The sequence below is a fragment of the Phoenix dactylifera genome, chromosome 4 (assembly GCF_009389715.1).
Source record: "Phoenix dactylifera cultivar Barhee BC4 chromosome 4, palm_55x_up_171113_PBpolish2nd_filt_p, whole genome shotgun sequence".
NCBI lineage: Eukaryota > Viridiplantae > Streptophyta > Magnoliopsida > Arecales > Arecaceae > Phoenix > Phoenix dactylifera.
Window position 1 is genome coordinate 11,008,565 of NC_052395.1, and position 12,868 is coordinate 11,021,432.

Genomic DNA, 12,868 nt, shown 5'->3' on the forward strand with positions numbered 1-12,868 from the left:
GCGTGGGGAGGAGGTTACGTGGGTCCCATGGCTTTTATAGGATGCGGAAGCGCCTCTGGACAGTGAAATGACCATATTGCGCTTGGGCGGAGGCGGTCCCTAATTTTGGGCTCGCGGCGTCCCGTGCTTCCTACGCTAACCTCCTCTTGCAGCTGGGCTGGATAAGTGCCGGCCCGGATTTTATGGGTCGGGCCGGGCAGTTTTGATGGGTTTTCTCCTCCCTCTTTGGCATTTGTTACTGTTCTTCCTAAAAGGTGGCCTTTTTTCATTTGGTTTTAGAGGTTTATGGGAATGATCTATGAATATCTTAGCTATCTATAGAAGATTCATGTTGATTTCTTGGTGCCTGTGTGTTCTGTGAACATATGCAGGAGCAAGTAGAATATTTACAAGATTTACCTTCTTCATTTAACTGAGGTATAATAGGCACCAAAATGACTAACTTGCTGCATAGTATTACCTAAAATGTTATTTGAACTTGATTTATGTGCTCTTATTTCTCCTAAGGTTTTGATAAAACTTGACTTTCTACTCATTTGTCTACATTACAACAACACTGGATTAACAACACATCCCTTGAACTCACCCAAAAAAAAAAGGAAAAAAAATCCTAGCATATGAAAAAAAGTACCATGCATGGATAAATCTTTATTATCATAAGACCTATTTTTCAGAACCAAGGCATGAAGATACCCAGCAAAAAATTGAGTTAAGGACAGAATTGAATCAAGGTTAGGGGTTTGTGATAATGACTTTACCGATTCAATTAGTCGACATTATATGCAACTCAAACTTCTTACTGGTCATCCTTCATTTCAACCAAAATGTTACTCTTTGTCCATCTGTGGGAGTGCTCTATACATATCCCTTCTTTTATAGAAGATCTATTGCAATTGGTTCATTTTTTTGCTCAAAGAAGACGAGAAAATAGGAGTATGTTTATTGAATGATATAACAATTGTTGATTCTTCGTCACATATGACCACTGGCATCTACACTGTTCATGTTGAGAACTACAAAAATTATAGCAACAGTGTTAGCCTATGAGGTTTTGCATGTATAGATGATAATTGATGCATGCCACCTATTAATATATAAAGATAAATTTTAAGCTTTTAAAATATCAAAAGACGATATATGAAAAAGGTGAAGCATTACAAAAAACTAGATCTTGATTCTTGCTGCTTGCAAATTCGATTACTGCTGCAAATACATGAAGCTATTCAAACAACTCAATTTTGAGTCGGTAATTAATAGGTTTGATTGAGCTTATTTGATTATTAAACTTGGCAGGCTTAGGTTTTATTTATAGCTCAATTTGAAAACAAGCCACGCCTGAGAACTATGGGCTCCCGAAAATAAATAGAGGTCTAGATCAACATTACAGCAAGCTTATTGATTAATAAATTTTGAATATATGTTACCTGGTCAGCTCGAGCACGAATACCCTTACATGCAATGCACATGAAGATGGCCATTGTACAACATAATTATATTTGCTTGACCTAACAAAAAGGATGGAGGGCTTTAATCCCATCTAATTCTAAGTTTTTTCAGTTAAGTATATTGGTAAGTAAAATTATTTTTTACCTCATGCATGGGATCTGTTCTTTCTATCAAACATATATATAATACATATATAAAGTATTGAGCTTAGTGAGGTGTATTCTTGAAGCAACAAAATTTACATAACGAGGCTTACAAACATGCAACTCAAATTCTTGGAGTCTGAGTTATATTAATAGAGATGAGTGTCTTACGAATCAAGATTGCAAATTGTGACAAGTAATTACGTGCTTTGTTAATTATGTGAATTCTTCGAATTGAGAAGCTATTTCATACATAGATAACATCGAACATAAAGTTTTCTAATATGAAACTTGATAGAGGGAAAAATGGATCGTCAAGCCCACAACTAAAAGGCTGTCCAATTTCGGCCCAGTAAACACCAACGATGAATGACTGAATCTTCACTTCGGCCCAAGGCCAGCTCGTACTCGGAACTCCGCCTAAAGCTCCTCCAACTCCAGACATTCGCCGACTTCTCCGACCAAGTTCAGGGTGCCTCCAGACAAACGTCGACCCGTTCCGATCAAGTTCGGAACACTAACCCTAGCGATACACAGCATACGCTTCGACCCTCGAACTCGGAGCGCTCATTCGAGTACATCTCAGAATCCAAAAAATCGAGCTACTCCCAGTCTCCACCAGGCCGACCTCGCCAAACGCACTTGATCGTCGGAGAGGGCCCTCACCGGGAACACCGGTGAGGCTTTGTGCAGCTCCGCAGCCGTCGCGCATGTGGTGGCTCCCGTCTTCCCCTTTCTAGCACCAGCGGCTCCCTTAGCTCCACCGGCGTGGTCACCTTCGGGCCAGATTTGAACCACAACAAAACTAATTAAGGATGCTAATGAGACTAAGCATATATGTGAGTCATGCACGACTTCATCACAACAAACAATGCTTTTATACCTCTCCCATATCAGTGAAACAAATAATAGCAGCTCGATCCCATAACGTCACATGATGATCATGCTGTCCATGTGAACCATCCTATCAGCTTCCATACAAGCCATGCCAAAGGAAGAGCAAACCGTGAGCGGAGCGCAGGCATCTCTAGCATAAGATATTCTCTGTAATGTCAAATCTGAACTCAGCACAAAATATACGTTTAATCTAATGCAGAGAAAAAGCTCATCGCATATTTTATTTCATTAAATTAACATAAGACAGAAAAATTATGACTAAACGTGATGAGCAAACAACTTGGAGAAGCTATATGTCTGTTGCTTATATTTCAATACTTTTGATGGCGCTTACCAAAAAATGTCCATAAAATTTTGAGCTTCAAAGCCGACGTTTAATTTTAGCCATCATTATTTACCCATGGTGTTTACTGAGCCGAAATTTTAGTGCGGTATACAATTTTGCGATAAATAATAGTCTGGATTGCCCATGGTGTATCTTGGTGAAACTAAAAGAGTAACTTGGAAGAACGCTGTTAAGCGAACTCCTCCAACGGTCGTTATTTTAAACCTTGCTGTAGATTACGTTCGCAGAGCCGTGGCAACTCGAGCCGACCTCGTTATTTAGGGGTTTATTTGTTTGTCGGGGACGATTAAATTGTGGACCGAAGCTCATTACTTTGGCCACTGCTTGGACTTGTGGTGTAGGACCGCTCTTGAACCGCTAGTAGCCGGGGTGGTACCGGATGTGACGTACCCTCCGCCAAACCCTTTATGGATTCTAGTGCTGCGGACCCTCCGCCATAGATCTCTCTCGCCCGCTCTCTCTCGCCAACTGCCCCAAGTTCTCAAGAGAGGCACAGCCCTCGAATTATTTTTGCTTCACACCAGCTTGTCCATGTGACCACAGATCGGTTCATATTCCCTCTCTGGATTCTCTTCCCTCCCACCATCTTCTTTCCAGTATTATTATTCTAGCTATTATTCATGCACAGTTGTAGCATCCAATGCCAACACCCTCAAATTCTAATGTACCACTATGACTGCCTGTCAAGCTTTCTGACCAGCTTGTCTGTCGAGGAGGACCATCCAACGTACAGCAGGTGAAAACAACCGTCTGATTATCTCGGAGTGGTCCAGGCCGTGCAGTTTAACAGGCTCTACGGTCGGGCAGATCAGCACCTACTGAGTCGAGATTTAGGTCATCTTCTGAAGGGGCTTGTCTTGTTTCGAGCTTCTCATATATTTCTAGAGACAAATAGTGCAGTCGACTAGATTGCCTCCTTTATTGTATACCATTTGGGTGTTTTCTCTAAAAAGATATTGAGTCCATCCTGTACTCTCTTTGTCGCATCCTTTATTCTAATTTCTTTGGATGTACTCTCGTGCGCTGTGAGTCGCCGTTGTACCCAAAAAAAAAATATATCTCTCTCTTTCTCTCTCTCTCTCTCTCTATATATATATATATATATATATATGTGTGTGTGTCAAGCTTCCACCCAGATACACAGATCAATGAAGGCATGGTAGATCTCTTATCGTGGAATAATGGAGTTGCCCTTGTTTTTTTTCCTGCATTATTTTTCCATCTACTCGTTGCTCTTTAAGTAACTATGTTACTTTACGTAGGGCTCGTTTGGTTCACGGAAAGCATTTTTTCTTATAGGAATATGAAATCTGGAAAGCATATTCCTAAGAAAAGGATGCCTGAAAAGTACTTTTAGCATGTTTGGTTGATCATGGAAAAGTGACAGATTTACAGAGTGCTTATATTTGGTTGACCATCCACTTTTCTAAAAAAGTTATGTGTAATTTCTATTATACTCTTAATAGAAATTAGGTCTTCAATGGCTCTTTAATGCTGAAGGGCCTTTGTGGAAAAAAATAAAAATGAAGTGATTCTCGTCTTATGGGAAAATAACTTCTTCATGTTTCTCATAAAAAAGATTTTTCATGAAATGTGGGAATCATATTTCTATGGAAATAGAATTTTTTCGTCTCTCTTCTTTGAAAACTTTAACCAAACAAGAGGCATCTCATTACTTTCTCGTTGACCATACTTTTTTCTCTCTTTTTTTTCGCGAACCAAACGAGCCCTACAGTATTAATGAAGAGCTACTGTCGTTTGTGCACACGGTTGGATGCTTCCCACGGCTGACTTCCCGGCCCGGAAGATCGCTTCGCTTCTGGCGACTAGCTTCTACCGCTTCAATCAATGGCGTAGAGCTATTTACTCGATCGCAGACATTTTTAAAGTCGACGGATTTTCCTCTTACTATAAATAAAATTAATATTCCCGCGCGCGGCACACGAACTTATTCATACTAATTTGCAACAAGACGCAGGGACTGCGCCAAAGTATTGCGTTCCTTGGCATCTAATTAAAACCATTAAATATTCCTAAAACATTTGAGAATATGCTAGTGAAAAAAGGAATATGAGAATATTTAAAACCATTAAATATGTATTTTTTTAATGAAATGATAAATGGAGGAAGTAAGGAACTTTCCTCAATTTATTATAAAAATACTAAAAAAACTACTGTGACGTTTTACAAGAAAACATGGGAAAAAGAAATAAAAAGTGGGCAAAAGGGAAGACAATGCGGTAGAAACGACCTTGTGGGTCATTTCAACCCTGATGTTTGAAGAGTTAAAAGTACGGAAAGCCCATATGTCTTAGAATCTAATTTTTAAAAACATCTTATGTAGTAATGTTTATAGGGAACAAACTCCCGAGACATTTGCTGCACGTCCACTTGCACCTCAAAATTGAACCATATGTCGGATGTCAGGCCAATGATATTGGATGTCAAGGACAATGGTGTCGGATCTCATGCCAATACAACTCTTTTAAAATTGGAGGGATCACAGCCGACCAAATTATATCTCCTATTCTTTCAACTCGCCCTCCTTTCTTCACACGAACACACGCAAGAGGGAAAAAATCCAATCAAAGAGTGATCTAGAAAAATAATAATTATTCTTTCTATTATTATAGTAAATAATATTTTTTTAATACAACGGCAGCTTATATGTATCGATCGTAGGTACAGTCAATAAAATCAGAAAAAAAAAATAATATAGAGACTTAGACACTGATGCGTGGTCGCCCCAGATAAATCCTTCCAAGTGGTAGGCTGCAAATGAGGTTGTCTAGTCAGCCGTGCTGTTTGTCTTTGTGTAAATATATAGCCCACGAGAGACTATCTTATAGTAAGCACATAAGACCTTATATTACTTTTTTATCAAACTTTCACAGTAATCTAACCAACCATTGTTGCAGAGTTCTACCGATCCCTCCATGGTGGTCCAAATAGAAAGCTTTCTTTCTTTCTTTCTTCTTTCCTCTTTTTTTTTTCCTTTTTTTTTGTAAAAACGACATTTCATATAGCTCTAACTTGAATACATTCAGCCATATCAAAAGAAAGTAAAGAGTACAAGGTGGGAGGAATATCTCCTACAGATGTCTATGTGACCTCCCTGGAGTGCCGGGCAACAAATGAGGCAATCCAGTCTGCTGCACTGTTCGCCTCCTAAAAAACATGTAAAGCCTGAAAATCGCTCGGATCCTGAGCCAGTCTCCGAATCTCACGGATGAGAGGATGACCATCACCATATCTGTCCACTCCCCAAATCCACTCGATCACTATAGAGGAGTCTCCGTCAAGGCATATATGCTTAACATGGAGTACCCACCTCGCATAGGATATCCCCATCCAGGCTGCCCGCAGCTCCGTACCAACTGCAGTAAGTTTCGACGCGCGGCGGCCATCGGCTACTATCAAACTATCTAGATCATCTCTGATGACAAAGCCAACTCCTCCAAGAAGTCAGAAATAGTTGATTTCTTTCTTCCTTTCGAGGAGGGCAATAATAGCCAAAAAGTAGGGGCACACGGTGGGCTCCATCCTCCACGTGACTGCAGTTAGCTCACATGCCGCCTCCTGTCTCTCTCTGCTCCTCAGGAGAATAGAAACGGAGAAAACAAACCGCAGGCACTTGTCTGGTACGTAGAAATTTTTTTATTAAAATATTTATTAAAATCTTTTTTTAAAATATAATGTCTGAAAAAATTAGCATATTTGATTGATAAAAAAATTGTATTTTAAAATAGTTTGTATCTGATTGAATATTTATCGTATGAAATATCTATTGTATATTTTTTTAAAACAATTATCTATATATTGTGACGACTTAATAATAATTTTTAAAAAAGGTATTTTTATAAAATATAAAATTTTTATTTTTTATAAAAATATATATATATTTATAAACTCTAACCAAATAGGAGCAATTGTTTTTTTGTTTCCCGTCGCCCATGCTTCGTCCTTTTCCCGCGAGTCTTAATGGTAATCTCGTCCAAAGGCCCAATGAGATCGCCGGTGATGGTAAGCGGAGGAGGAAGAGGAGGAGAGACACCACAGCCCACCCACCGGAGTACAAGCAGCGGCGGCGGCGGAGGGCGTGGCGGGAGCGAGATATTCATCTGTTTCACTGCCCGGCCGTCCACCTCCATGCGCGCCCCGTCGGCGAGGTCGCTCCCGAGCCCCGGCCGCAACCACCGTGACCCGGCGGCGCCGCCGCTGTCTGCGTCGCTGAGCAGGAGGCTGAGGAGTAGCGGGAGCCTCAAGGGCGGGCAATCCCCGATGTTTCCGGCACGGAAAGGTTGCGCCTTTCGAGCCGCGGAGCCCTCCTCCCCCAAGGTTACGTGCATTGGCCAAGTTAGGGTTAAATCCAAGGCAAAAAACCATGGGGAAGGGGAGGCGTTGACGTCCAGGTCGGATATTTTGAGGAGAAGACAGGAGGGGAAGAACGGCACTGGAGAAGAGGAGAGGGAATGCTCGAGAAACCAGAGTTGGGTTTATCAGCTCCCTACCAGCATCCTTGAGGCACTGAGGGCAATTGGATCGGAGTTCAATTGCTTTCTCCCCTGCGGAAGGCGCAGATCTCCGTGCCTTTCGTCGTCGAGGGCGAGGGAGGGGAAGGGAGTAGTAGAACGAAGAGGGGAGAAGAGGTCGGCAAGTTCTTGCGGAGTGGTGTTTGCAAGGTGGCTGATGGCGATAGAGGAGAGCGAGGAGAGGAAGGGAGGGGAGATGTTAGGTATGGTGGTTGGGGAGAGGGAGAAGGGGGAGCTGGATTTGGTGTTGAGGGAGAGGGAGAATAGTGAAGCGAAGGTGGAGGAGGTGGGGAATGAGGGATGGGTGGAAGAAAAGGAAGAGGTGATGGTGGTGAAGGAGGAGGTTGTCTGTGTTCCGCCAAAGAATGCTCTTTTGCTCATGAGGTGCAGATCTGATCCGGTAAAAATGGCAGCTTTGACTTCCCGGTTCTTTGGATCTACTGCTACAAATGTTCAAGCGGAAGAGGAGGAGGAGGAGGAGGAGGAGGAGGGTGATGGAAATGAGGAAAGAAAAGAAGTTGGGAAGCACCTTGTAGCAGAGGAGGCTGGAGAAGGAGATGGACAAGAGTCGAACGACGAAGTGGAAGCCGATGCTGAAGAATTTTCTCAGGGAACGGGGAAAGCAGAGAGAAGGGATTGTGAAAATCAGAGAAGCTTGGAAGGAGTATTTCTATCTGTATCAGTGACAGAGGAGGAGGGCGCTTCGGAAGATAGAGGGTGTGTGGAAGAAGAGAAAGGAATCAAAGAAGCAGGATTTTCAGATGAATCTCTACTTAGCGACCCAAACGAAGTAGGGGAAGCACCAGAAACCGAGTTACAAGAAAAGCAATACGAGAAAGTTTTAAATGATGAGGCCGTTTCGCTCGAAAGAGGAGAAGAGAAAGAAGAGGAAGATATGAAAGGAAAAGAATCCAGTAGCTGCTCTTCCCAATACAATAAAGGGAAGGAAGAAATGGTGGTCAAAAAAGAGAGAAAAGAAACTAGATGCAATAAAGAAGCAATGAGACGCAGCAGTTCATGCAAAGAGAAGGAGAGAAGAAGGTATAGCTTTTCCACAGAAGGGGAGGCAAGGAGACACAGTTCCGCCACCTTGAGAGATGCAAGGAGAGCCAGCATCTCTACAGACAAAGAAGGGAGGATCTGCTGGAGCTTTGTCATTGACGGGGAAGAGATAAAAGTGAGATCAGAAGAATTAGCAGCCGAGGCGGAAAGGGAAAACAAGAAAGAACAATTCCCAAAGGAGGAGGAAATAAGAAAAGCTGCGGAGGTTGAGAAATTCAAGACCACAAGAGAAGCTCGACTGGTGCCTGAAGAAAGAAGAGAAGAGGAGGAAGCAGGTGGAGGAGAAAGAGAAGAGGAGGAGAGGGAAGAGTTATCGGATTGTCTTTTGTTAATGCCGTTCGAGCACAAGCTATCGATGGAGGTCTCAAGGGGGACGTGGGTCTGCAGCACTGACTTCCTCCATGGTCATCGTCATCACCATGGTCATCCACCTAAAGGAGGGACAACCAGAGCATCCAAAGTTGATGATGGGAGGTGTGTCAAAGTTGATGAGGTTGGTGATGGGAGGTGTGTTGAGAGCAAGGAGGTGATCGAATCCATGGAGTCGAGCCCCCGACATCTACCACCTCCGCGACCAAAGCCACCCTTGCCATCAGCTGTTGAAGAGACACTATTGAGCGGTGTTGCTGCTGCTCTGGTGCCAGCGTTCGAGCCATTTGTGCTCACACGGTGCAAGTCCGAGCCAGCGAGGCCATCAGCATAAGACCAGTTGGTGCTATTAGCTTCTAAGCCTATTGCTAATGGGTGCTTTTTTAGACTCTTTGTTGTAAGTGCTTTTGATGATGTGTTGTTGTATGATAATAGATGTTTTTTTACCAATGAACAGAATAGAGTTCCCTTTTTCTTCCCTTTGTTTTTAGAAACCAGAGCTTACTGTTATTAAACCTTTTCGATTTCCATGCCATCATGAACTTCTTAGGAATTCACCTCCACCTCCAAATTCTCCAAGATGTGATTATAGAAGGAGCCCCACCCCTCCACTTGATTTTATCCTCAAAGAAATTTCATGTTCATAAAGATTAAGGCCATGATGAGAAGGACCCGCACCAAAATTGATGAATCTATAATAAGATTTAACAGAAAGATATGATTAGGGGACCATCCGCAAAGGTCTGAATCTTTGCTGTTCAGAAGTCTGATAAGGTGCAAAATTTCCAATCAGAGAAAGCATTCTCATCAAGTGACTTCCTAAAAGGAAAAAAAAATCCTTGAAGCAGCAGGAATAGATCTTGAGTTCCAGAGAAATCTTCTTCTGTAAGAAGAATCAATGAAACGTTTCCATATGCAGCTTTCGCCATTTAAATATCTCCACCACCATTTACCAAGTAAAGCTGCATTTAGATCTCACAAATCTTTGACCCCCAAACCACCGTGATCCTTTGATTTGCAAATAGATTTCCAATTCACAAGACAACAACCACCACTTACCTCTGATTTCTACATAGGTGATGACTATGCTGAGGAAAGTTCGCACATATTCACCCACGACAAACGCTTCGACTTGGATTTATGCTCACGTTTCTGTTCCTTGTTTAGTTGGAACCAGGCCCACCTTCAATGTTTTTTCGTTGACTCTGCGTGCTCTAAGGTTTCTTCCAAAAGTTCTCTGTTTTTGAGTAAAATGGTGGCCTGGGACCATCTCATTTCATTGAAGAGCTGGAGCCTGGAGAAGAATTGCCAGAGTTCAATACGGATTTACCACAAATTTCTTGACCGAGATACGGATTTATGGTCACATTTCTGTTCCTTGGTGACCACAGAACTGGCCCTTCTCAAATTATCAATTGGTAACCTATTTTTCACTGACGTATAGTGTTCCCGCACCACAATCAACTTATCATTCTCCACTTGTATGCAAGTTTAGATAAATTAAGAAAACAGTTACAGTCCAATAAAAACATGCCACCTAGGATGCATGTTGGTACTTGCCCAAATCCCCTCGTTTATACACACAAAGTATATAAGGTGTTGGAGTGCAAGCAAACGCCTCCATTGCAACTACGCAAGCTAAAACTTGCTTGCCCCTCCCTGTTTTCGTGCCTTTTTCTGGAAGGCAGTGGCTGTATATAATTATCTGTTATTACAGAATAGATAAGCAATTAAAGTTGGCAATCATCGCTTGCCAATATATACAGAGCTAATGACAAGATACACAAAGCTAAAGAAGCTCCTTTAGAATGGCATCTCTCGCCTAAATGTGAGGAGAAGAGGGAAAGGAAGAGAGAGATGCTTCTGGACAGGGGATCCATTGATTTAGTACTGGTTCCATCTGGCTTGGCCATTATGTTTGGCTACCATCTGTTCCTCCTGTATCGAATCCTTAGGTTCCCGCACGCTACTGTAATCGGCTATGAGAACCATAACAAACGAGCATGGGTCCAGCGGATGTTGCAGGTAAGTATATGAAGCCTCTCCTTTTATGCACTGCTTGAAGCTTTTAACGTTCTTGTAGAGTAGCAATAACATTCCTTGTTCATTAACTGCATTCTTAATCATACTGAAAGATGCTTGTAAGACTTAGGTGCCATATGACTTGGCTCTGTAACAAGCTCTTTATCAAAGCAAACAGTTTTTTTTATTATTATTGTTGGGAGCTAACAAGCAAAGCAAACAGTTCTTAAAAGAAGTTTATTCAAATTATCTCGCTGCCTCAGTGATTGTATCCATGTCTTCTTTGCTATCTCCTCCAAATCGCGTCACCATGGCGTTTTCAGCCCTGTGATGTTAACAGCTAAAATATCTTAAGAAGTTTCTGTCACCAACATAATAAAAGCTTCTCCATGCAATGGTCTTCTTTCATTTCTTAATGAAATGAGAGTGGGTTAACCACCATTTTGCTTTAAAGAAAAGAACGTCATTCTTCATGCAAGAAAATAAGTTCCTGAAACTGCCCTGCAATGCTATTCTGAAAATAGTGGCAGTACACAAGCAATAGAAAAAGAAAAGAAAAGAAAAGAAAAGAATCTAAGAGCATGCAGCAGCATGTTTTACTTTGCGAAATTCAGAAACTAAGAAATAATTTGGTCGAAAGATCGATATGGCAATTAGAACGATGAGCAATTTTTCGCAGATGACTCCGGAGGATACAGGACTAGCTCTGCAGGTAATATCGAGCAATATATCGGCATCGAGCAACCTGGCATCACTCTCCATTGCCCTGAGCTCCCTCATCGGGACATGGGCAGGAAGCACCTCCAAAGTTTTCATGACCGAAGTGATCTATGGCGACACAAGCCAAGCCACCTCTTCAGTGAAGTACATCGCCCTCCTCATCTGTTTCCTGGCGGCCTTCACTTGCTTCATCCACTCCGCGAGGTACTTCGTCCATGCCAGCTTCTTGATGAGCACCCTGGACTCCGACATACCTGTAAGCTACGTCCAGACCGCAGTGATAAGAGGTGGCAATTTCTGGTCGATGGGCCTGAGAGCAATGTACTTTGCGACCACCTTGCTGCTGTGGATTTTTGGACCGATACCGATGTTTCTTTGTTCCGTATTCATGGTGGTGATCTTGCACTTCCTCGATACCAATTCCACGCCATTGCACCAGTATCGGTTTTCTTCGAACAAAGGGGTGGTGAAAAGGGTAGACCGACCCTTGAGGAATATTAGCTAACATCGAAGGTGTTTCTGAAATCATTTGCATCCAAGAATTCTAGCCAGTTTCTCAAAAGCTCACCAGCAAAGAGAAGTGTGTTTGAACAAAATATAAGAAAAGATGTAGCCATCACTGCATGAGAGTATATTTAATATGCTGTGCACAAAATGATCAAATTCTCTGCTTGAACCGGATTTCTTTGCAATTTTTTGCAGGCATCAACTGAGCTCTGCTGCACATACTTGTTCTGGATTTCACAGGGTGTGCGAGGCCCTTGATGAGGTTTACTGCATTCAGCTGTCCATCATCCTTCAGACCAGATGTTGAGTTAATGAATAGCTTTCATAAACTTGGTTATGATGGTTAATCGAACAAGAGTATGACATCAAAGTCAATTGTGTTGGTTCTGAATACAGAAGTTGCTAGTTAATTGAACAAGCAATTCGGTATAAGAGAGATAGGAGAGCCTTAAGGCTCAAGGGTAGGGCTGAAAGGGAGCCGGGCTGAGCTGGGCTGGGCCGCACCCTACTTAGATCCTGTCCGTTTTTTTCGAACTTAGGCCCAAACAATGTTGGACATCCAGGCCCAAAATGGCTGAGCCCAGATGCGGGCCCGATCCGAACGCGATTTGGCCAACTTGAATTATCTGTTGGGCCAAAAAAAAGTCTAACCCAAACCTGATTGAAGTTTAATATTTTATAATCTTGCTTTGTAAGTAAATGAGCTAGCTACAAATTATGTTCTCTCCTATAATACAAGTAAAATAATACATGATACATTATTCTCAGTTAAACCCATTTTAATATGTCATGTACTTCTCTATTATTCTCACTAAATAACAACA

At 42.1% G+C, this 12,868-nt stretch overlaps 2 protein-coding genes across 2 annotated transcripts; both read left to right on the forward strand.

The window, feature by feature from the left end:
• Positions 1 to 6,783: 6,783 nt before the first annotated feature.
• Positions 6,784 to 9,363, forward strand: LOC103707380. The gene has a single exon (XM_039125531.1). The coding sequence runs from the start codon at positions 6,814 to 6,816 to the stop codon at positions 9,127 to 9,129; it is 2,316 nt and encodes a 771-aa protein (XP_038981459.1). The 5' UTR covers positions 6,784 to 6,813; the 3' UTR covers positions 9,130 to 9,363.
• A 1,151-nt stretch (positions 9,364 to 10,514) lies between these two features.
• LOC103707318 lies at positions 10,515 to 12,373 on the forward strand. The gene is made up of 3 exons (XM_008791754.4): positions 10,515 to 10,820; positions 11,497 to 12,050; positions 12,240 to 12,373. The coding sequence occupies exons 1-2, from the start codon at positions 10,653 to 10,655 to the stop codon at positions 12,040 to 12,042; spliced, it is 714 nt and encodes a 237-aa protein (XP_008789976.1). The 5' UTR covers positions 10,515 to 10,652; the 3' UTR covers positions 12,043 to 12,050; positions 12,240 to 12,373.
• The last annotated feature ends 495 nt before the right edge of the window (positions 12,374 to 12,868 follow it).